This window comes from Strix uralensis, chromosome 2, assembly GCF_047716275.1.
Source record: "Strix uralensis isolate ZFMK-TIS-50842 chromosome 2, bStrUra1, whole genome shotgun sequence".
Taxonomy (NCBI): domain Eukaryota; kingdom Metazoa; phylum Chordata; class Aves; order Strigiformes; family Strigidae; genus Strix; species Strix uralensis.
Window position 1 is genome coordinate 60,668,993 of NC_133973.1, and position 26,038 is coordinate 60,695,030.

Genomic DNA, 26,038 nt, shown 5'->3' on the forward strand with positions numbered 1-26,038 from the left:
GACTCCACCACCTCCCTGGGCATCCCATTCCAACACCTAACAACCCGTTCTGTAAAGAAATGCTTCCTAATATCCAGTCTAAACCTTCCCTGGTGCAACTTGAGGCCATTCCCTCTTGTTCTATCGCTTGTTACTTGGTTAAAGAGGCTCATCCCCAGCTCTCTGCAACCTCCTTTCAGGTAGTTATAGAGGGCGATGAGTTCTCCCGTCAGCCTCCTCTTCTCCAGACTAAACAACCCCAGTTCCCTCAGCTGCTCCTCGTACGACATGTGCTCCAGACCCTTCACCAGCTTCGCTGCCCTTCTCTGGACACGCTCGAGTAATTCGATGTCCTTTTTGTAGTGAGGGGCCCAAAACTGAACACAGTAATCGAGGTGTGGCCTCACCAGTGCCGAGTACAGGGGTAAGATCACTTCCCTGTCCCTGCTGGCCACACTATTTCTGATACAAGCCAGGATGTCATTGGCCTTCTTGGCCACCTGGGCACACTGCTGGCTCATGTTCAGGCGGCTGTCAATCAACAACCCCAGGTCCCTCTCTGACTGGCAGCTTTCCAGCCACTCCTCCCCAAGCCTGTAGCGCTGCTGGGGGTTGTTGTGGCCCAAGTGCAGCACCCGGCATTTGGCCTTATTGAAACTCCTACAGTTGGCCTTAGCCCATCGCTCCAGCCTGTCCAGATCTCTCTGCAGAGCCTCCCTACCCTCAAGCAGATCAACACTCCCACCCAACTTGGTGTCGTCTGCAAAGTTACTGAGGGTGCACTCGATCCCCTCGTCTAGATCATCAATAAAGATGTTAAACAGGAGTTAAAGGAGTCTACTCCATAACTTCTCTGAGGCCACCATAAGCCCTATGGGTACATGCAAGCCAGTAACTTGTCACCCAGATAAGTAAATACATGTTTTCAAAGAGCCTGTGCTATTTGGAGTGCTATATATATTTTCACACATATATATGCACATATATTCACACAGCGTATCTCTGCAAGGTAGTTTTAGCCTGACCTGGTTCAGTAGAGGCGTCTTTGCGTCAAACTGTTCTGTGAACATAAGCAAGTCTTAGCAGAGGGCAGCAATTTAAGTTGCTGTGCCACTGAAGCAAATGCACATAAACATTAAACCTTCATTTCCAACAGTTTGCAAGTGATCACATTTCCAACAATTTGCAAGTGATCAGTGTTGCCACTCCAAGATGCAGCATTTGTTCTCTCACACACTGGGAGTAACCTGAAGGTCCGCTGGGGAAAATGATGTCATTGCTGCAGTAGCAGCAGAGGTGTTCAGGGAAGGAAGGACATGCACAGGAAATCAAGCTTTATTTGTCGCACAGAAACTAAATTCTCAGGAAATGTATTCATCGTCTCCTTATATAGACAGGTCGACTAAACAATATGCTTGTGAGTAGCCAGATAGCTATTGTAGATATTTTTACTGGGAGATCCATTCCAAATGGGGGGCTTTATAATCCACAAAAGCATTTTCTTGGTAATAAAAGTGATGTCTACATTTAGAAGTTTTTCTGTTTTACTTGTGTGTCAGCAACTTTTTTACAGTATAGAATAGACTTAAAATGTCAGAGCCAATAATATAAGCTAGAGTTCTGATGGTCTAACAGCCAGTTTATATTCCTTCCTTCCCCTGCAGATTTAAATATGTTAGCGTTTCCCTTCATAAACCCCCAATTATCTGAAATAATAGTAATAAAAATGTTTATTAAAATAATAATAACATTATTATTATCATCATCATCCTAGATAAAAGCGAAATTAACACTGAAGAGTGTGCCTGCACACCAGTATATTGGTTATATGTTGATGTCATTAGAATAAAGAGCTTTAGAAGGTTAGTCACTGGAGCGGGGGGCAGGGTTTACTGATTCAAATTCATGTTTTTTCCTCCAATTATCTGTAATATAATCTGGTTTTTGGATAATAATATTAACACAAGCAATTTCAACTGAGTAAGACATTCTTTAGAAAATATTATGAACAAATTTAAATAAAATGTAATAATAATTCAAAATAAAAAATATTAATAATGCACATAGATTCTCCTCTGGACACTGCTGGGGGTGGGGGAGGGGGGGAAGATTCTTAAGCTTTTTTCTTTGTTTTTTTTTTCCTTAATGTCTTTAATTTGAAGCATTTCTTTCTCTTCCCTAGCAGGACATAAATGAATTTGTATATAAAAGGTGTCAGCCAACACATGTCCCAGAAAGTACCAACAAACCAAATAAAACTCAGATCGTCTTAGATAAAACACAGTATGTGTTTATTGAAAATTTTCAAGAGAAAGAAGCAAAATATATATTTTCATTGTTACATGAACAGCTGAAGTGGTAACCACAAAACATTTAAACTTTTCGTTAATCACAACTCTGTGTTTATCTGGCAAAATATATATCAGTCTGTTTTAACTATTAACATGGAAAATTAGTATTTTTAAAGAAATATCCTTGGAAACCATAGTAAAAATACATTGTCATTCATAAGCTGAAAGTGGTAGCCACAAAGGTGCTCACTCGTTTGTGTGTTGACAAGATGTTTCTGTATTTAAACTGATGTACATTTTCATTTCTTACTTTCAGGATCAAAGTAAAGATTATGGTAATCTCAGCAACTGATATATATCCATTTGAAATATAATTTAGATAGAATATTATTTTATGAAAACAATATTTTTTCAGATGGTGTCTTTCAACAATTTAATAAACACAAAATCATGTTTACCTCCATCTACATGGAATTTCAGTAAGAAAAAGCATGCTTCACATATAAGAGGAAGATAAAAACACAGATATCCTCTGTGCTTTAAAGATTTAGCTAATGTGGCTGTATTGTGGAATTATGTCAGTAAACTACTAGTTTTGCCAGCTTTCATTTGCATTTCATTCATTTGCTAGTATTTTGATTCAGTTAGCTAAATGTAGGCTGAGAGACTGGAAAAGTGTTAGTTTTTGTTGATAGACTTGTCTACATAAGGACATTCGTTAGCATAGCAAGGTTGATCAGGAACAAGGGAAAAAGATGAAACAGCCTTGCTAGCAAAACTGTATCAACCATATCTCCACATATTGTGAAGTTTGAAAGTTGGTGTGACATAGATTTTATAGAACAAAGTGTCACAGCCTCGTTCTAAAAGATTTAGAAAATTTTGTATCTATTTTTCCTTTACAGAAATACAGAAATAATATGGTTCTTAAAAAAACCAGCATGCCAGATTAATGCCTTTAAAGGCTTCTAGAGCAGGGCCTAAGTTTTCAAGAAGAGAAACAAATTTATGTCAAATTCCAGTTCCTGAGAAGAGCTAAACATAATTTCAGTAATAAATAAATAAATAAATAAAATCAACATGTGTTCCTTTCATTTATTTTTTTTAAACAGTGGCTCGTCAGTGTATATATTCTTTTCATGTTATATTTTAAAATTAAGAATTAATTTTCCATCTATAGCTCCTTTCACTTTGCTAGAATTCAGACATAAATACAAAGTAAAGGCATTAAAATTTTTAGTCCTTTGTACAACTTGAAGTTTTCCTTAAATATTATAGACAGTACAGAAATATACTAAAGAAACCCAACATGTATGAATGGAAACATCAACTCCCTTATTCCTATTCTATCAGAAGGATTAAATATTTTGATTAATTTTGAAAACAGGAAAAAAAATTGTTTGGTGATTCAAATGCTCACAAACCAAAACCTTTAATTTTTAGCTTATATTAAACTCGATTTCTTTGTTGTTCAAAATAACTTCTGAATCAAAATGTATATCCAACCTCTATGAATGCAGATCAGATAGTTCAATACCATCCCCAGACATTTTAAGCACATCTTGGATGACCTAAAGCTCGAGATGCAAGAGTGATGTCAGGTAAGAGAGAGTAGAACTGCAATGTCTCAACAAAATGTTCATTAGAGGAAGATTTTCTTTTGTCAGAGTCATAAAGTAAAAAAAAAAATGTTGGATCTGTGGGCCAAATATCTCCAACCAAAGCAGCCCGTCATCGGCAGGCAACTCTTCTTTCAGCAGTTTACACTGTAGCCCCACCTGAAAAATGAAGATTGAACATTCAGCATTTCCTCCACAGATGCCCTTTGCCAGCTTTTCTGGCTCTGCCAGCTCTCCAGTTCTTTTGAGGCAGCAGGTGGGAACCTCCTATCCCCACAGACAGCCTTCCCTATTTGTCTCATTTCCCATTTCCAGAGGGCTGTGGGATTGCTGACCTGACACTTTGGTTACATCCCAACCATAGAAACAGAGGAAAATAAGTGACTGTCGGGACCCTGAGGGCACAAACAGCCTTCACAGCCCTGACCAGCCTCCCCTGGCGCATCCCAGGTTTGTCCAGCTGGACATCTCCTGTGTAATCCTGCCCAAGCCTTCCCCCAGCACCCAGGCGGCAGCTGCAGCTGTGCTGGAGCTCACCATGGCACCCTCAGGATGAGGCTTTCTGAAGTGACGAGGGATCCCAGATCTCTCAGAAATGCCTGCAAACCTTTTCCACACACCTCCTGCATTTTGCTCATGCCTCAGTCGTTAGTCCCGTTGTGGGAAAAATAACATGAATTAGAGCTTTAAATTGACCTGTATGGCAGCTAAGGGCCAGGGCCAGGCTGTTCCCAAAGATCAGGGAGCCGAGGGCAGCCATGGGGGAGACTGAGCCATTGCCTCCCAGGGGCAGGCGTGTGCAGAGAGGTGGTGATAGAAATGGCCCCCATGGATGGGACAGCCATCATCAGGTAAAGACAAGGCAACCAGCCCGGCCCAGGGCCAAGGCAGGAAACCCAGCCAGCCATCTAGGCTCATGGCCGGGGCAGGCACATGGGGATGCAGTGCAGGCTGGGGCAGCAGGACCCCCAGGCCAGAGCTGAAATGGGCCTTGGCCAGAGTGTACACGGGGTGCCCCAGGCAAGGCTGATCTGGGCCACGCAGGCTGGTTTCCACACACAGAACCACAACAGTTAGTCACCTCTGTGGTGCCAGAGACCTCACATCATGTAATTTCCTTCATAAAGTGACGTACATCCATCTTCTGGGCACATTATGGCTTCCTATACTTGTCCTTGATGAAGAATATTAATTATGAGTATCTCTTACAGACCACTGAGGTTTTTTAGGATGAGATTTTCAAATCCTTTATCCCCAACCTGTTTCCGCCCCCAGTGAAAGTATTTGTAAAATTCACATCTACTTCAGGACTGAATCAGCTCAGAAGGTAGGAAACCGATTTGGTCTTACCATGTGGTTTGAAACAAAGTTTCTTGTTCTTGTAAGCAGAGTAAGCTGCTATTGATCCAACAACTAATATTACAAAAGCAGAAATTATAGGAGATGTAACTCCTGCTATTAATCCTGAATCTGTGGAAAAAGAGAGAGGTTTTTTTCAGAGGCACTGAAATGGTTTTACTTAAGCATATTCTCTACTAAGGTGTGCTTTTGCCAAACTATGAGAATTGTTTGGTGAAACATTGTAAATTCATTAAATAGAATTAAGCAGAAGACTAGTAATTATGTTACAACTGGTGTGAAAATGGTGTCTTAAATCCTAATTCAGTTCATGTACTACTTTTACAAGGCTAACATTTTCTTACTATTTTATGATGATCAGAAACAAATTATAGAATAAATTATTTACTATACCTGTGTTTCCTCCGTGATTGAAATGATGCTCCTCTTCTCCTGGAATAGAGGGTGAAGTTTCATCAAGAAATGTTTCCACCTTGTTTTGAGAACAGTCTTTACTCAGCGAAGTGTGATTTCATACAGAAGGTGAAAGGGGGCTGCTCGGCAGCATTGTGAGAGAGGAGCTCCCCTTCCAGTCCTGACTGACAGCTGCACTGGCCGGAGGAAAAACCATCCATTCTGACATTTCGTTTTTGGAGAAAAATATTATCTTCTAAGAAAAGGATAATACTTAGCAGGCTACATCAAGCTGATTTCACAGGAGTGGGAGGCCAGAATACTCTGGCTATTCTCTACTGCCAGACAACCAGATGATTTATCAATAATTTAATTCAAGATCATAGGCCCAGTGCATCTACCTTCAGTTCTCAGCAGAAGTCCCTTGCTTTGGGGTTGTTCTAGCTGAATTCAAAGGGATAAATCCTGCAGGGTTCTGGCATATGCCAGAATGCTACAAAATGTTTAGGAATATGTTTCAAGCCTGAGTTTCAGGCTCAAAGCCATGGTTTGTGGAGAAGGATAACTAATCTAAATAAAAATAGCAGAGTCTTGTCCTACACCTTCAGTGACAAACAGATTACTGCTAAAGCAAAACTAACCAGCTCCAAGTTACAAGTATTAGGGAGAAGTTGCAAGGAGAATTGGTAAATACTACCTGTTATGTGCGGTGGTAAAGGCTTCCCATCAAAGAGATCTGAGTCATCAAAACCTCCTGCAAGATAAAGATTAGGATTTCTGTTGCAAAATTATCTGAACATTGGTAACCCCTTCAGGTCCCTTGTCCAGTCTTTTTGTAATGTTCTAGGGAGAGGTGAGGGACCATTGAAATCACAGCTTCAACATGGCAGATGGGTCAGGTGTCTTGCACTGAATGGTCACCTATTCAAATTCACCTGGAAGCTGGAGTATTAAAAATGTTGGTGTTTAACCGTTTGGCATCTGTACTGGCACTTGTGGGATGTATGGGCTTGGGCTCTCAGTAGCACAAATCCTTATATAATACGGACATCTCAAAACCTGGTGGTTCCTGGAGCAGGAATTCAGTGGGTCCTTTCCAGGAAAGACTCCAGAAGGACCAGTCCACGGCTCACCACTACAATCGTACCAGAAGTAAATATAGGATACATGGTGGTAGCTGGGATAGATGTGCCACTTCCACTTGGTTTGAGTGGGTGTCTGGGACCACACTCAAAAGCGGTACAGGCTTACAGCCATCTGCCCAGTCCCACCTGTTGTATGTCCCAGGGCCATCTCAGATGCACATCTCAGTATGGATTTGAGCATAGACTTATCCACACCCTGTGGTTAGATGTCAGATTTGAACCTTAGCATGGCTCAGTGTATACATACCCAAAATGAAAAGATAAACAAGATGTTAGTCTCATGCCACTTAGGAGTCAATGACCCACATTTTGGACAGACAGAAAAGCTTTATGGTACCAACACTAAAACTCAGAAAATCTTTCCAAATGCTGGGTCAGGAACAGTGACTACAAACGAGAGATGGAGGGTGGGGATGATAAAAGCTATTAATGAAGAAATAAGAGAGTAAACTATCCAAAATACCTGCTCCGAACAACTCATAGTGCTAGATTTTCTTAGGAGAAAATATTCTTACCAGAATTAATATGGCTTCCCGGTCGTGGTGGAAGAGGTGGGTATAAAGGTTTTCTTGAGATGTCACCTATTGATAATTAACATTGTTAGATGGTTGGACAGGCAAAACTGAGAGCTGTAAATAAAGAGTATGATAACCTGAGATATTATACCTATTTCTAATTTGTCCTCCAACTGTGAATTAAGAAAAGGACCTTGTCACTAGCTAAAAAGTCTCAAGCACTGTATCAACAAAACTATTTAGAAAGGGAAAAGGGAATATTTTCAAAAATAAAATGAGAGAAGAATTCACAAAAATGTTGAAGGAAAATATTTTATGTATTTCTGGCAAGTGCTAACATTGTTTACTGCTGACAGCTGGGAAGCACAGTGTGTTACTGTAGGTGTCCATGGTGCAGTTATGCAGAGTCCACAGAGAAGTTGGTGTTCTGGGCTGGGCAAGAGGCAACAGGTTATCTCTGTGCCATCAGCAAATATTAATAAAATCTGCAGCTTAGTTTAATCTAACAGGTGTTAAATTCATCTAACGCATGATAAATTTTCTGTTCTTGAACAGTGCAAAATGATCTCAGACTTCAGTTTTGTTATTTAGGACTTTGTGCTGGTATTTGGCCTTAATTTTTGCCAAAGTATTAGAAGGCAATGCATTGGATAGAGCAGGAGATCTGATGATTAATAGCAGTTTCCAAACTGCACATACAGTGCTGGAGTAGCAAGAGCCAACTCAGGTCAAAACCTGCAAAAGTTAACATCCAGGTCTGTTGCTCTGCATATCTAGCATAAGTCCCCTCTTGCTATCCTTTTTTCAACCAGTTCAGTTGCATATTTAACTGCCCTCATATCCAGACAGCAAATTTAGCTCTGAACAAATCAAAATTAGGTCACAGAAATAAATACCTATTTCCCTTCCTCTTCTTAAATCTTTCTTTCACCTTCAATACATACCAGATGCCCTTTTATCGTATTTTCTTCTTGCCTAGCTGGCAAACATAATGCTTCTGTTTGTGAGTAACATTTAGATTCTGATTCAGCCAATTATTTAGATATGTGCTTAACTTCAAGTGAGTTTAGCCTACTGCAGTCAATGGATTTTAGGTAGAGTCTTAAAGCTTTGCTGAATCAGACTTCGCCCGATTAATTATGTTCAATAGAAGAAGAGATTTGTCCTGTTCCAGATCTCTCTGTAATGAACTAAGACTCACCATGGCACAAAAGCAGGGAACTAGTGATCCCATTATTCATTTCTATTATGTTGCTGCATTTATTCAGTTTTCTCTAAGCATAAGAAGATAAATTCTATGGCATAGCTAGTGAAAAAATAATGTCTTCAGAACTATTGATAATGAGGTACGTATCATTAATCCCATTATACCATGTATGAATGTCAGTTAAGAACCTGAACTGAAAATGGAGCCAAGAAGTAAAAACAGAGGGAAACATCATTTGCCATCCACTGAATGAAAAGGTGGGGTTTAGTGAAGATACTTAAGCTATTCATTGATAATTTTATCAGCATACTAAGCCCATCATCTCATAACAGTACTCATTAAAAGCTTTCAGGAATGGAACAATTAATACAGGCAGAAAGAAAAGACAATATATATGGGAATTATAAATAGAATTAGATTCAGCTTTATAAAGTGTAGACTAACTTGTCATTCAAACACAGGCATGAAATGCCACAGGGCATCCTGGAAATGCAGAAAACCCTGGAAATGGGAAAGAATACTATAAAAGGTATGATGCTCTAAGACTGAAACATGAGTAAACCAGACCACTGCAACTGGAGTCATAATTCAGAGGTTCTGTGCAATGGGCTGAGAAGTAATTTTCCTTTTGTGTAGCTTTGATTCAAGTGGAATTTTAGGTTTTAATTCAATACTACTTGCATTTTAGATAATTTCAGTGTACAAGAACCTTTCTAGAGTACTTCACATCCTTGGTATACCTCTAAACACACTAAACAAAATGTGGGGCAAAAATTCCCACAGTTAAGGATTTCATATGTCTGTACAGCCCAGCACAGTACTGTGAATACTCCCTACATCAGGTCTGGATGTTACAGAAATACCTGGAAGTTACAGCATGTTACAACAGCTTGACTGCTTCAAGCTTAAGCTATATCATGTCCACCAGTGCTCATCTCTCGAACATTCTTTCCTTCATTTCTGATTCGGGATCAGAACAACAAGCTCACACCTCTTTCTGTCCACTGTTACTTCCAATTCCTAATCTTAGGCAGATTCACTTTTGGTAGCTGAAGAAACTACTGCCATCACCTGTTGTCTTCAACCTTCTGCCAGAGGCCACCACCCTGAACCATGACAGCTGAATGGGCAGTACATCCTCTCCCCAGCTGTGACCATGGTACCCTGGCATGGTAATGTAAACCATAGCTGACTTCAGTTCATGCAGGTAGGTCAGTCTGCAAGCCCACATAGCTGGCAACCAGGCACAACCCCTCCCGCTGTCCCTGTTCTGCGTGATGGCCTCTGGCAAAAGGGCTGCATGTACATGAGTTGTAATGACTCCCACTACCACAGTTCCTCCTGCAGTCTTGAAATCTCTTTTCACAAATTAGTTAGATTTCAGAAAAAGACTACAAAAAACCTCAACCATTATATTTGAGGAAAGAAGAGAGTACTCACCCCCACCAAGAGCATCTCCTAAATGCAGATCATTGTCTAAAAATGAAAAGGAGGAAGATGTAGAGAAGTGACTTACACACAATTTTGGAGGGAAGTGAAATGTTAGTTTTAATAGAAAATGTGAAACTGAATGTTTGACAAGCAACTTTTCCAGGTCAGTCCCACAAATTCAAATAAGGTATTACACTTTTCTTGAAAACTCTTACAGAATTTAATATTTGTCCACACAGTAATTGAAAAATTATATAATATTTTCTACTCAAATTATGAAAGATTCTTTCCTGCTTTAAATAAGCTCAGAATAAATCTCACAGTGGAATCAAGATCAATACTTCTTTAATATATCTGCAAGTACATAAATAAAATCAGCTATGTTACAATATTAAAATGTATCTCTTTAAAATATACTTATTTATTAACAATTATGTCTGTGGTTAAAACTGGTATATGCATGTTTGGTTTAAGTGTAATTTGTTAAACTGCAAAAACTAACACCCATTTCAAGAACAAGTAAGCAATAAACCTGCGTGGGGAGAGAGTATTGAATCAACTAATTTATGTAAGGGTCATGGTGACATAAAAATGTTTTGCTTCAAGCAATCATATGTGCCTGTCTGAATTTGGATGACAGTCTGTTTTAATTTGGCCAAGCTATAAAGGTTTTAAAATATACTTAAATATCTGCATGTGCATGTTATGCAGTGAATCAACAGGCTGTTGCCATTCCCCCAGCACTGTACATGTGTCTCACTGTATCTGGGATGGAATTTTCCATCTAATAAACAATTTGTCTGTGAACTGCAGATGCATAAACAAGAACTCCGTTTCCAACATGCAGGTGTTGATATGAGTATGTGGGTGATATTTTAGGGTGTGTACGGACTGACGGTGAGCTCTGAAAGTTCACTGAGTAATAGGCAGAAATACATTAGATGGATGTCATAACTCTTAAGAATCCCATTCTTGTTTCTTATAAATGTGGAGTGCTAGAATGAATCAGAAAAAAAAGCACAGCAAAATCTACGTAAATTTTGATACCAATGCTTATTGCCACAGAAAATTAGATAGATACTCAATTAAATATTTTTTTTTCATTATAATTGTATCAGAATTCCTGAAACCCAGGAAAATCCATCCAAATGCATCACTGTGCAGGACTCCACTTTCTTGCATTCCCTATATCCAGAGGGAGTGGGAAGCTGCTTTTGGACAGTATCTAGTCTCATTTGTGTAACAGCTCAGAAATGCTTTGATGTCACCAGGATATCTGGCAGGAAAACAATCCAATTCATACTACATGACTCAGTTTGTTCTTGTCAAGTCAGGTGCTGATCCTGTCTGTGCCTGGCCAGCAGAGAGTTGCATTTCAAAAACAAACACCTTTACCTGTCAAATGCTAACACTGTAAGAAGCAGTAAATTGCAAACTGTATTCAATTTATTATCAAGATGAAGAATTCATGTAAAATTCAGGGTTCTGCTCTGGAGGGTTCATGCAGAGATTTGTTGCAGAAATGCTAAGGTTGATATGAATGAAATACAAATGAAAATGCATGTGTCTGTAGGGACTAGAAAAAACAGCAGACCAAAGGGTTAAAAGGACAGACAATAAAGGTCACCATTCCCAGCAGTAAAACTGAGGAATGTGTTGTTCCTGTCAAAACCAACAGGCCTGCACTCCGATAAAACGACAGCACAGATGACTTGTCAGCAGAGGAAAAGCAGAAGGGCACTTTAAAGCCAAAGATTGCAGCAATATCACCTATTCCACTACTTTCCCATGCACCCACCCAGAAAATAGACTGTAGACATAGTCTGTGTACCCCAAACAAGCAAAATGAGATAGTGGGCAGCAATCTGGCCTAGGGTTCAGAGACACCGAAGTAAGTAAGATTATGAGGCAAAGCTGATGACTCTCCATAATAGCTGATGACTTATACAGGTTATAAAAGATCTGTACATAAACTGGCTTGTCATTTCTGATCAAGGAGAACCACTGAGACAGCATAAGGACTCAGTGGCTGGTGTACCTTGTCCCATGTTGTGCATGATGCTCACCAGACCACCTAAGCACACACATCTTGGCACTCATGAGCATGTGGGCTTGAGCATATGGCTGAATTAAATCAATGGCAAGAGGAATGTGAGTGGGTAAAACCAACTTATTTAGAGATTTTGTAAATAAACATCACCTACCATTAAATTTTGGTTGAATTTTGTTACACTAGATGGGAGGTGCCTACAGAAGAGCTTCAACTTAGGCAGAGGTGTGTGGGAAGTGATGCCCAGAGGACATGGCCTCTACAGGCTGAACCTAAATCATCATCTCAGCCAGCCTCATTTCTCAATGATACTGGCTGAATGAGACATAGAGGAAACCCTGAGGTTAAATTGAAGCATCAGGCAGATGCTAGAACATACTTTTGTACCATCTTTCTGCACTTTCCAAATCCAGTCATTGATTTTTAACACAGTCTTTTTAAAATTAGTTTTAACTGCTTTTAAACTCCCTGCAGTCCTCTTCAGTGCTGAGAGAGATTCCAAAATGGTCTGGAAAACATGGAGTTCTTCGTTCCCCAGAATTAGTGAAGTCAATTCAGGTAGGGCAGATAATCATTTGACAGTCACATCTCTAACAGATTTAGGAGTCCCTAAAAACCAAATTCGTTTCACCTGACTGAGGTAGCTCCACTGTAGATATCAGCATCCCTAGGTTATCTTGAAACATGACTGAGGACAGAGTCTTTTAGGGCACGATTCAAGTAATCTGCTTGAAATGTCTATGTTAGGATGAGAACAGTTCCACATTTACAGTGATATGAACTGTCCCTATACATGCTGATTTCTCTCCACTGACTAAAGGAAGTCAGGACAGTTAGTTAAGTAGAGGGCAGTGGCTTAGCAGTGCTTTAGAACAGACACTTCCAGTCTAGGCCAACCATAGATTTTCTTTGCAAAATGAAGTGGGAAAGAAGAATGCAACCATTACAGGATTTAGTAACTACCACATTCACAAAATGCTGTCCCTCTTTGTTCAAAAAGTGAGCCAGAGAACTGTGTGGAAAATATAACTGCTTTTGTGTACCTAAAGACTTATTGCAGTGTTTATTCACAAAAAGACAGAATGTTGTGTGGGCATACATTATCTGGCATTTCCTGAGTCGAGCATTTTGTTTGATAGCCAGAAATTTCTGTCCGTGTAGTTTAGTTGAAAAATCTCTATGTTATCATAAAATGGTCCATCATAAATGCATGTGTGGTTTTGTTGGTTTTTGGAGTTTGGTTTTTTTAACAATAACGAACGTTCATTGGAAATCGTCTTTTGTCATCCTCAGGACTACAGCTAAAACCTTTTGATTCTCTCTGCTGTTCAGAGCCTTTTTCATTTCTGACACAGATCTTTGTAGCAATCAATACTAGACAATATCAAGTAAATACATGGGGAGAAGAAAGAATACCCAAATTCATTGTGATGCTTTTCCATCTGTTATCAAGCATCATGAATATTTATGCTAAAAGATAATGGAAAAAAAAAAAAAGGTAAAAGAACAGTTAGCCATTTTTAACAACAGTTACCCATAGTTATACTCCCCGGGGAGTTCAGTACAGGCTGGAAAACTGTGAAGAAGATCTTCAGGAAATAGAATGCCATCCCTGGCCAGTCATGCTCTAAAGCCTTATTGGAAGCAGTAAAGGCATGCAAATGGTAATTGTCAAAAACCCACTTACTTTACATGCAGAAGACAGCTAGTATTCACACAAATGATCTCAGCTATGGTACATTAGCAAAGATGATCAAGAATCTCATGGCAGACAGTTTCTACATATATAAAATCAGTTATGACCCATTGTCTTCATTACTTACTCAGCACAGGCCTTGTTGGTCTTCTGATCACTGTAGGCTTCCTGGTAATTATGTCATCTGTGGGACACAATAACATACCAATAAACAATAACAACTTAAACTTTTTCAACTTAACAAAAGAAGGTATCTTTAAATCTAGAAAGCTGCATTCAGTAAATCTTTATCACAGCAGAAGCTAAAAATGAAGGGCTATGTTTTTAAAGTCATTATTTATTTTGTTTTATTTTAAAGAAAATTTTAATTTTATGACAGAAACATTGAAATTTAGCAATTCCCAGTTCTGTATATCTTTAACTTAAGCAGTAGCCACATCATATTCCAGTCCTCAAGGAAAAGGACTTAAGATTTATTATTAGGCCATAGTAAAACAAGGATAGAAGATTTACCTACCTGGGTGATCAAGAGCATCAGCTAAATCAAAATCACGTTGACCTAGAAGGAAGGTGACAGAAAGAAAGAGACTAAGTCAATGGGCAGGTTTCCATGACCCCTAGGTCTGAGGGCTCTGGCAAAAAACAGTACACCAGTAAGAGGCAAAACAAAAATCCATCCAAACAGAAGCAGGCGCCGAGCAGACTGTCAGCAGTTGTACCTGCACTGTGCAGCTCTGAAAGACCGTGTGAGATGGGCTCATTTAACTCAAAGAAGCTATTCGTTCAGGTAGCACAAAGAAAAGCTGCTCTCTCATGTTATCCATATCCAGCCGCTGTGCAAACATGCCTTTGAAGAACAGAGGTTGCCTGTCACAGGGCACAAGGGCTATTGCCAGGAGACGGCTGAAAGCAGCATTCAGCACCGTACTTGCAAACCAGAATCATTAGGTGAGAACTTTTAATGTCTTCATTATTGTTTTACTAGCTCGGCTTCAGAGAACAGCTTTACTGGCAAGACCGCCTTGTGATCACTTGTAACATGAATCAACTTTTCTTTTGAATTCTCCCTGTAACATGAGCCAGCAGTAAAAGATATAAAGATGTGTTTACCTAAATTAGTTTCCGCTGTATCTCAAAAAATCTGAAAGGGGAGAAAAGAACCCTTCCTGTTCTATGTTAGGTGACGTTAAATGTCGTTAAATGTCATAGAAGGGCAATTAGCATCCTGACCTTTGAAGTTCGCAGGTAAATAAAACTTGAAAATGTTTAAAATGTATTAAACTGAAGCATATGACTTTGAAGTGAACAAGCACAGTTATTCATGTGAGTTTTACTTTCCACTCTCTACAGTCTGCCACTTTCCTTTTAATACACAGCTTTCATGAAACACCTCTTTGCAGAGTATGTATCCATTAGTTTACACCCAGACTGAAACTTCACTGTCCTTCTGTTTGCACATCAAATACAAGATCAGCCTGCACAAACCCGCAAAAAGTCACAATGTGCGACGGCTTCCCTAAGCAGAAATGTTTTACTGTGCTCTATGGAGCAAGTCTCTTGATCTGTAGCTGTTTATTATCGTGTCTAAAAGGCTTAATACCTAACTCTTCGATGAAGTGTTTTTCTTGGTAAGTCTTGAACACTTCACAGCAAGAAAGACATCATTGTTCACACAGGGAAACTGAGGAACAGAGAGAGGCCATCAGAAGTTCTCCAGCACAAGAGCTCTCTGGGTTCAGCTCAGCCCTCTCTTCTCGACAGGTGCTGTCTGTCTTCATGGCATTCTTCACATTAATCACTGTTCCTGAATAATAGCACTCTCCTGTGTCAAAGACCTCCTGGAAAGATTAATCATCAGTCGTAAAACACTGTGTGATCCTCAGATAAAAATCATTGCAGGAGGATAAAGTAGAGAAGTTTTGATTCCTGTGAGGATTCTTATGTAAGCCTGTGAAGTTAATTATAGTTGGTGTCTGATGGAAAAGATAAAATGAGGCTGGAATGCAAAATAGTGAATGGCTTCTAAAGCAAACTGTCCCTATAAATTATTATGAGAAACCCATGTTTGGAAAGAAGAAGCAGCTAGCAGCATAAGGCTTTCCCGGTAATGTTATCAGAGTACCATTTTATCTCATCATCTGAACTGATCACGGAGTGTCACCTCCTGCAACCACCTGTCTTTCCCCTGCCTTGGCTGCTCAGCCAACCTGGTTAAGTCCAGTAACCTTTGGACTGGGTCCTTAGATGAATAATATTCCAAGACCCTGACAGGTTATTTTTTCTATATAAATGCATTAAAATATGTAAATACATAAAACTGACAAGTGGCTTCCTCAGAAGATATTTCCTGCCAGAGCCCTGAGGGCACCCCCAGCCCTTACTGGCCCTGAGGCCCTGCCCATGGGCTGTCCCAGCTGTGCTGCCACCCAGCCATGGCACCAGCTGATCCCAATGCAGACCCCTACCACAGGCTGACATCCTGCCATTGCCTCAACTTATATGGTCAAATTATATTTTTCTGAAGCATTTCTTCAGTACCAGCAATATGAACAATTTAAGTTTGGCTGTCCTTTGATTTTGTCCTCTGGATAAATTTTCATTCTTGATCGATGTCCTGCGTGCTGAAGGAGGCTGTCTGACCTGAGCCCTGCTGCTGGAGGATACTGCCAGCAGGGCTCAAAACATTTCTCATCAGAGTGAGTCATCAGAAATAGTTTTGTAACACCAAAGAGCTGTTGGCCAAACCAGCTCCTTTTTTACAGGTACTGACATGCAGGAACTAATGATACAGAAAGCAGCTACTGAGGTCCTAACGCTGTAAAGAGAAAGTGACAAAATCATCTTGTGAAGGAAGGGTCTGGAAAACTTCCAGGTATAATATTTCTTTGAAGTTAGGGAAAAGAAAATAATAGAAAGAGGAATCTAATCAAAAGAGATTCTGGAATTCAAACAAGATGATTCAGATGCTTTCAATTGCCTGAGAACCAAAGTGAAACAGCAGACTGAAACAGTTACTTAACATCTGCCCTTCTCTTGGACAATACCAACGTTTCCCTTTCCTGTTGTATGTCTGCTCTGTTATTGAAAAAGTGGGAAAAGACAAGAGGTGTTCTTTTGAGATGGCAAGGGAGAAATAGAAGACAGCTACAGAAATTTTAAGAAGAGAAGAAAGAAGCCTGAAAATCCCCTGCAGAAATTATTCAGATTTATTTATTTTTGTAATTATTTCTAATGATAAACCAAGTAATAAAATATACAGACACCAACACAGAATGACTGGTTGGGAATAAGACAGGAATCTACATTGAAATCTCTTTGGCTGTGTAAATATAAACTTTGACAGATGGGCAGATTGTATGTGGACATCTGTGCAGCATGGTAAATGATATTCCAATAAACGAAAAGATTGCTTGGACTTCCATCCCAACTTCCTCTGATAATAACATCAAATGACCGCAAGGAGTAAGATTTTGTGGAGCAGAATTTTAAATGCTTATTACCATTTCTGAGACTGCACCTAGACATTTTAAGAATCTAATTTGGGAGGATAACAGATGGTTAAATAGCTGAACAGCCCAGATTTCATCCACAAAATGGTGGGCCTAAAAACAAAAACACATTAGAGACTCAGAGAATATTTAGCTCAATAGGCACTGCAGTCACTTCAGGGAACTCTGAAGATAAATGACAACAGAAATAAATTAGTCAAGCTTCTTCACAGAACAAACAGACTGAAAGAAATTAATTTTCTACATATAGAAAGGGCCTTGTTTTTGGACCAGCTTCCATAATAGAAACATCTGGAAACATACTGATGAAAATGAAAGAAATTTTAGTGGGGAGACAACAGCTTTGTTCCTTTGGGGTTTTTTATTTGGTTGGGTTTTTTAGTTTGTGGTTTTTGGGTTTGGGGGTTTTTGGTTTTTTGTTTTTAAACCTCGATAAAGTTATGAAGAGATTTAACTATGCAGGAGGTATTATCTCAGAGTTATCTCTGTTATTACTGCTTTGGGCTAGTATTCTATTTCTTGGCATCACTCTTAGCCTTTCTTCTGGGAGTATCCCTGTTTTTACATACAACTAAAATTATTTTAATAGTGGTTTTTGTTGGGTGGTCTACAATGATTCATAACAAAGAATTTGAGAAAATGCTTATAAGCTCCTGCCTGACAACACAGAACAGTCCTTATCTACAAATGAGAAAATGCTAAGCTAAAAAAGCAAGCCCTCCAGATGGATATACAGTTGTATCACAAAAGGACCCGTTTTAATTATGTTTATACTAGCTGCTCAAACACAATGAACTATACTAACAGCAGGACTTTTGCTGGTGCTGCCAGCCTTATTTGGGATATAATTCCCTCATCTCCAACCAACACATGTAGCTGTGCCAGTAAAAATCTGAAGTGTAGACCTGGCCTACATAGCTAACAGGAGACTTCTCTGTAGCAGCCAGGCAGAGGAGAATAGACTCCATAAAGCCAAGCATCAAAACATAGTAGCTTAAAGTTCAAAGTTACTACATTTATTTTTACAAGCATGATTCTTCCAGGTAGGATAATTGCTTTCACTAATGCCCATACTTTCTATGAGCCTTTTCAATATCATGTGTGGAAGGCTGGTGATACAAAATCCATTGTTAGTCCACTTGATCTGCTATGGAGACTGTTAGGGTTGCTGTTTGCTACAGAGATACTGAGCCAGCTTTTAGTAAATTCCCTTGAATATAAGACATGTCCTGCTGAAGCATCATGGAGCTGAGGTCATTTTACCCCACCAAGGCAGACCCCTGCAAAGCCATGCCCTCAGGCACGTGCCCATTTAATGTTCACAAACTTTCGCCCGTGTTAGTTTTCCAAAAATGTGACTAAAATAATCTAGTCACTAAAACAGACAAAGCATCATCTTTTGACTATAGTTGACTTTGTGACCTAAATGTTAAATGGATCCATCACCCTCTAGCTGTGTAGCTGATTGATTGATCACAAGGGTCCAAGGTCACACAGTTGTTGAGGAGGATTTATGAGGAGCAAGGCTGGATTCTGCAGGTGGATGTTACCTGTCCATCATTAAGACTGTAGTCAGAATTTTCTGACAAATGGCATCACTGCAATTTTTAATCTCCATAAGTAGGCTCAATCCTGCCCTGGATCCATATGAACACAGCTTGTGGCCATTAAAATGATGCACATTTAAATAAGGCAGCATGAATATTGCTAAATGAGAACCAGGTTATGCAACAAATTAACTTCTCAGGCATTTAATATGCATAATTTAGTATTAAAAATGAGGCTAAGATCCATGAGAAAATGTATTTATATGTGTATATACATGTATGTGGACATACATCTTAAATGCATACATGCACATGTCTGTTAGATAAAAGCTTTTGTTATTAATATGATTAAATTAATGGGCTTTGAGTGCATTGATAGCAGTCATATGGTTGGGATGAGATTACCTGTGTTACAAATAAATTAGAAGCCACTAACTTAGAAATGTGAGCTAGGTAGAAAGGAAAAATAAGTTGATTTTACATTATTTTAAAACAAGAACAAAAATTATTTCTTAAGTGTAATTAAATAAGAATTGTTTTGTGAATACAATGAGCTTAAAATATGAAGCTGGCAGAGATTGTGGAAGAAGTGGGTGACTCACAAATGAGAACAAAAATTTTCTGTAAAGGAACAGTATGTTACCAAAATCACTCGTGAGACCCATTTTATGTTCTTTTTAGCTGAAATGGTAAATTATTCTTTGCTTAGATCATTCCTGATTATTGTACAATCATGAAACATATTTCCCCTGTAATGACAAACTAGGATGTATTCTCCCAGGTATGTGATCCAGAACATACCCCTTTATTCAGGAAGCAATTATGTTTGTTTAAAGAAAATTACTCATGTAAGAAAAGTTGTGGGAGAACTTACAGGTTTACACCTCAGAGTGGACACTTTGGATAAAATCTCAATGAGTGGTTACTATTTCTTTGATGTAATACCCTCATGATCCATATTTCCTGATGAGGTTACGGTATTACTTTTTTTTCTGTCACGGCCCTTTCATTCCATAAACAACAATTGCCATTGTTGGGGTATAAAATGAGTATGCTTTAAAATCTGTAATTAGGTTCTAAATTCCAGTCTATAGACCACAGCATATGGACCTGATTATTGGTTCCATGTTTTTTGCTAAGCCACTTCTCTTTATAGTTTGAATTCACAGGAAATTAAAAGGTTTCTCTCACTTATTCATACAAGAACACATTTAAATAATTACCAGCAAATAAGATGCGCTAATAAAGCAAGAGTGGCAGTACTGCTTTAGGTCTGGGCAGCATGGTCTCATCAAACATGAAAGAAAATCTTCTAGTTCTATGGTGTTTACTTTGCTGTGGACAAACAACAGCTGTTCAAAGGTAGCTGCCATTCTTTATGATGTGATAAGTCCTGCATATATAAAATAAAATATATTATTTTCTATATTTTGCTTCAGAGTGAATGCAGAGGAAGCTGGTGTGTGCTGTAAAATTACAGGCAGAGCAAAAGAGCTGGAACCTCTGATGAAGCAGCACTGTATGTCTGCACATCTTACTGAAATGCAGATTTTCAGCTTTGTGTCACAAGGAAGCGGAGCTTAGGCCACACGGTGGACTGTTCAGCCAAAGCCCCTCTCTGTCCCTGTGTGGTTCAAGAAGGTGTCAGCCCTTTTCAGCCATTTGGTCTGAGAGTGTCAGGCTTAATGACGGTGACGTTACGTGAGAGCTGTACAAGTAGATAGGCTCAAACAAGAGACCTATATGAGTGTTCCTACTGAAACCCTATAATGTGGCACAAGCAACAAGCTGTGTTGGGTGCTCTGAGTGACCTCTCACTGCCTAAGTACCAGCTGTCTAATTCACATGTTCCCCAGCTGGTAGTTTAGAGACAACAGAGGGAGCTGAAGATAAGGTGAGACATCAGGGAGATGCTAGGCTTTGCTATTTCTGTTGCTCACAGAGTGTCTTTTAATGTTCCTCATCCCACCTTCATCCCAACTACACTGGTAAAATACATGCAAAACACCTTTAGCTCTTCAATATGGATAGCACAGATCTCAGCAGTTGAATTTGTTTCAGAAATTCCGCTGTATAACTAACTAATCTTGTGCCCCCTGAAGTCACAGTAGTAGCCCATCAGCATAATTATTTATATTGCTTCCAAGGGGGTTACTAATACTGCCAAATCAAAGTGGATGATCATGGCATTTCGTGCACAATCTTTGTGTTTAAGTCAAACAGTAAGACACACATTTTGTGTGTTTAAGATGGAAAAGAGAAAAGAAGCAAAGCCTGCATCTTCTCTCTTTCATGCCATTAAGAACATGTTTTCTGGAAAAGAATAATGCTGGAAAGAGTTGCTGGACATCAGCAAGCAGGTCTGTTCAGCAACAAAGGCACCTCAGGAACCACCTCTCATCTCATTTGGACTAAATAAGAAAAGCAGTTAGGGTCCGTACGGAGAGCTGAAGAAGCCACCGGAGAACACAGAGTAGCCTCTCTGAATGACCCTGGGCAAAGGCTAAGTGATCATCAGCTGGTATCTGAACTTCAAAAGCAGGACACTCAGAAGAGGATCTGGTGGCTTAGCCTTTGGAGGGAGCAGAAATCAAGAGCCTTGGCATGCAGAATGCTCTGCAAATCTGGGTTGGATTTCCAAACAAACAGCCAGCCTTCTTTTTGTTACCATTGTGCTCAGGAAACAAAACGGTCTGTACGATATTTGTGAATAGAATATATACCTGGCTTGTATACTAAACCAATACCTGTCTCATATATCAATTTCTGCTCCTTACAGATGGTAACCTGCAAGGTAGAGTTGCAGTTTTGATGTGATATAGATTGTGATCTGGGAGGCATTGTTGTTGTTAACTCAAGACTGTTCCCAGTGTGAAGCGTATGCCCCTGGTTCCTCCACCACTGATGTTTTCAGACCTGTGACATAAGAAAGGACTTCACTTTAATTTGTCTGCTAATCTTAATGCCTACTCTGGCCTTTATTTTCATTTAATCTGGAGCATTGTTGCCCTTTGAAAATATATTGCTGTGGTTTAGCTTTTTAAATAAATTCTTCAGGAATTAAAAAATGCATTGATGACAGGCAAAGCTTATACAATGGAAGTGGGACTCGTATTTTCATAACCCATTCAAGCCTTTCTTTCAATTGAGATGGCCTATTTGCCTTCATGAGAAATTGTTCTACAGATCAGATTTTATACAGTATTTTCCCATAACCTTCATAGATGTCAGCCCCCCTGTGGAAATGAAGAAAGACTCTGATCAAAACGATATGAATGTCTCTCCTCCTAACCATGAGGCAAAATGCCACAGAAAGGCATATTTTTATTGATTTTTAATCTTGAAACAGTTAGCATATGTATTTGTTTATTTATTACTCTCAATGGAATGGAAAGGGATTGACATTCTCCGATGCAAATGAGGGAAAAATACATACTGAAAACAGGCAGTTTGGGCACTGTGCCCAGGCTTGCAATGTGGCAGCAACATCTGAAAAGTGAACCCAAGAAGCTGAGTAACCACAGCGGTTGTTAGCTCTTCCCAAGCTCTGATATTGCAACAGCCCTGCTGTTGTTAGTGTTTCAACCAGTTCAGGTATGTCTATTTATCAAACTGCAATCACACCCTTGGATGATAGCACTGACATGACTACAGATGATAGCAGCTCTGGTATTGGGAGCGAAATAGTTTTGGTGCCCAGCAACAAGAGAATTCATTGTCTGATATACCCCTGCTGATACTGCGAGTGCTTCGGCACGTACATAGGGACCTCACACGGAGCGACAGCGAGGACTGGAGCTTGATGGACCAGTATAAGAAAAACAGGACTGTGTTTTTCATCTCTCCCATTCTGTCTTTTAACTCCAGTGAAAACTACATTATACATAAAACTAAGTCGCATAGTGTCTCAAATCCAAACAGGTCTGTAATTTTCTCCCCATAAAGTGCCTAGCTAATTAACCAAGAATACAATTAGTTTTGAGTCAACATCTTTGTAAGCCTTAGCTGAACAGTGGTACATGATTTACTGGCTAGCAATAAATGCTGTTCCCTTTACCTGCGTAGCTGATGGAGTAAACTTAATGCATCTTAAACATCATCAACTTTTGCACTGTCTTCATTACTGAACAAACATGTGATCTTTGGGTTAATCTTAAAACCATGGAAATATAGATTATATCTATATTGGGAAACTGAGGAGCATTTCTGAGAAGTCAGGTCTGAGTGAGAGCCTCAGCTGCTTTCCAGCTCCATCTAGGAGAGAGCCCTCAAGTTGCACTGCTTCCCCACTGCGAGTATGCACACAGGTGTGCAGCCCAAATGGGACCTGCAGTATGTTTCAAAACTGAGGTGTATGGCCCAAATGGGACCTGAAGTATGTTTCAAACAGGTACATGGTCTCAGTTACTGGGGAACTAGGACCTAAGTTGTGTCTTACCACACCCTAAGTGGGCAGTGTAGATACAGCCAAAGCTGAATTACCACAGATCAGCCGAGCTGCAGTAGCTGATATGGGATGTTATCACGAACTTCATTGAAAGACATTGCTATGAAGTTTCTTTCATTTGGGTTTGGCTAAAAGCTACTCAGACAAGTAGTTGTTGCAGCTCAATTTATATGTAACCTGCCTAAGCTTGGAAATAACAAAACCCAGAGTGTAGATAAAAGTATGGAAGACTTCAGTGAGCATGTAAGTTTCTGAACTGTGTCAGGTCTCACTTTCCTTGTGCAATGTGGTCCTTGGTTATGCCACATGTTTCTGTTGAGATGTGTCCATCAAGGTAGTCTAGCCAACTAACTGAAGACAGCCGGACATAAAGGAAATGCTAGGTGGTAAGAGGAGTGATGTGATCTTGCCTGGCCATGGTGGAACAGTAGTTGCTAGAAGTTATCAGAGATGGTCACAGCTTAGATAAGAATTAAGGCTGCATATAAAAAGGTGAATCATGTGATAGATGTTCCTATCATAAGGACTTAGATCAGCTTTTCACCAGCATGCCTAAGCCTTTCTCATCATGTCTTGATTAGGACTGACAAGTGGTTCCTGTAAATGTCCCCTGAAACATGGTAAATACTTTGATGATAAAATTCAGTGTCTGTTGCCATAGACTTAAAATAACTAATTTTGCTTTTCAAAGTGGATTAAATAAGTTTCCACAGTCATAAGACTGTGCCCCAATCCCACAGCAGCTTTCAGGAATGACTTCTTCCCCAAAGGAGGGCCTGAACTGGCTCTAAATTAGCACATGTATAAAGCAAGAACGGTTAGGTTGACTATCCTTGTAATTAAAGTGATAGAGGATATGGAAATTGGCTTGCCCATGCTCAGATTGTTTGAGCAGAAATATTCAACACAAGAGTCCTCCAGAACAAGAAAGTCTGCATGCCAGTGATTAGAGACTGTGAATCATCGCAGGCCAGCACAGTCTTACTGCTCTGCTTGTTCCTATGCCACTTTACTTGCCAAAAACCTCTAAATAATTCCTCATTTGTTAAAATGGATCTATGGTGCTAATTTAAGGCAAGGTTTTTTCACTGCCCATCACTGCAAGATCTCTTAGTGACTCCACTTAAATCAGAGGTGGTGGGAGGCTGAGCAGCAGCAGGTATTTTGGAACTAGTGGTTAATGATTGATTTCTTCCTGCAGTCAAACACTGTGCTACAAGTTTTTGAAGTAATGTTAATATACAAAAAAAAAAAAAGGTTACAAGTACATTACATGGCAGATGATACACATGAGGATGATCCTATTTGGTTTGATATAAAAATAAAGTTTTATAGAATGTTTTGCTAAAAGAAAATTATGTTTAAATATAGAAAAATGATTCAATGTGAAAAGATGTTTTCCCAACTGCTATTCATTTGTCAAAAAATATGTACAAAATGTATTAAATTCTTCATTAATCCTGCATTAAAAAAAAAAGGTATGCCTGTGCGTGGATTTTATATATTTAGGAATATGTTGGCTAAGGTTAATAAATTATTATTTTATAATTATTAAAGCATGAGCACCAATATAAAAGCATGAGCATCTTTAAACTGAATCAGAATTTGTTTTTACAATATAACTAATATGTTTTAAAATACCAATAACCAAGAAAAGCTCTAAAAACATGAAGTTAGTATTGGACTAAGGATATCTTTGGAAACTTTAAGTTCCTCTGGAAGCTGCCATTTTACAGCTTCCGCTTAAAAAGCTTATACTCAAGTCCAAGCTTGTGAATAATTTTAGGGGAGCAACACTAAAGAGAAAATAAGAAATTATAACAAACAAACTCCAACTAGCATGGCTAACCTGAGCGATCATCCAAAAGATACATATCTCTCTAGAAAGTGCAGAAGTACTTATCTAAATACTCTTGAACGCTTCTCATGAAACAGTAGCAACAAAAATAATGTCAGCAAGCATTTCAAAATAAGCAAGCATATTTTTTTAGGGGTTGGGGTTTAGGTTTTGGGTTTTTTTTCCATTTTTAATAATCACGCCCTAGAAATAAGCCAAGGCAAAGGTCACTTACCTCTTACATGGACTAGAAGAAAGCCAAGGCACAGAAGAAGGATACTTCTGAATTTCCCCATGGTCTTCTAGCAGTGCCTTGACTGCACTGGTTGTTTTTTTCCAAGCAATGATGACAGATGTTGCAACTGCAGTGCGGAGGTTTGCGGGAGACACTTGGAATCAGTGGCTCTGTCCAAAGAGTTCCCTCACCATCACATTCAAGCACCACAGAAGAGAGAGGAGTCCATATAAACGTCTTCTAATACAAGACAAGTAACAAAGGCAAACAACCCTGCTAGTGCCAAGCCATAAGCAGCACCGTAGGTGCCACCTGCCCTCTAAGAAACCTATTTATCGCCCAGGCAGGGAGCGTGGAGAGCCGGGGAACCAGCAGCAGCACCCAATGGGGAGGGAGCCAGAGCGCTCTGAATCCACCTCCTCCCCGGAGGGAAAGCTAACCTGTTTGACATCCTCACCTTCAAAGCAGGGTGTGGTGCTGTGGAGCTCAAGTAGCTTGCGAGAGAAGACCTGTCTTCTCTGAAGCATACTTGAAAAAAATCTCTCAGATATACTCTGTCCTCAAAGCGCTGCTTCCCTGCTTGATTTTTGGCTGAGCAATAACTGCTGATAAAGGCAATCCTGTCAGAGTCCTAACTGCTAACTCAAGCTGCTGCATTAGGTAAGTGGAGGCCAAGAATCTGCTTTGCAGAGACTGGGGAATTGTCTACAGAGGGATGACAAAGACCCCTAATCTTACAAGTTTCAACTGTGATGTTGGAATACTGAACTGAAGCACG

At 39.5% G+C, this 26,038-nt stretch overlaps 1 protein-coding gene across 1 annotated transcript; it reads right to left on the bottom strand.

Moving 5' to 3' along the window:
• Positions 1–3,631: 3,631 nt before the first annotated feature.
• On the bottom strand, positions 3,632–25,321 carry XG (Xg glycoprotein (Xg blood group)). Its single transcript, XM_074860943.1, has 9 exons — positions 25,261–25,321; positions 14,203–14,244; positions 13,813–13,869; positions 9,949–9,984; positions 7,302–7,367; positions 6,339–6,395; positions 5,642–5,680; positions 5,240–5,359; positions 3,632–4,048 (listed from the first exon to the last, which is right to left on the bottom strand). Exons 1-9 carry the CDS (start codon positions 25,319–25,321, stop codon positions 4,032–4,034), a joined length of 495 nt encoding a protein of 164 aa, XP_074717044.1. The 3' UTR covers positions 3,632–4,031.
• Positions 25,322–26,038: the final 717 nt, after the last annotated feature.

Bases quoted from the DNA above. Each gene is read 5' to 3' on its own strand.
- XG (XM_074860943.1), bottom strand. From the start codon at position 25,321: ATGGGGAAATTCAGAAGTATCCTTCTTCTGTGCCTTGGCTTTCTTCTA. The intron at 7,368-9,948 runs GTGAGTACTCTC...AATTATCAATAG, and splicing joins AGGAGATGCTCTTGGTGGGG to GTGACATCTCAAGAAAACCT. The intron at 5,360-5,641 runs GTATAGTAAATA...CTTTTTCCACAG, and splicing joins CAATCACGGAGGAAACACAG to ATTCAGGATTAATAGCAGGA.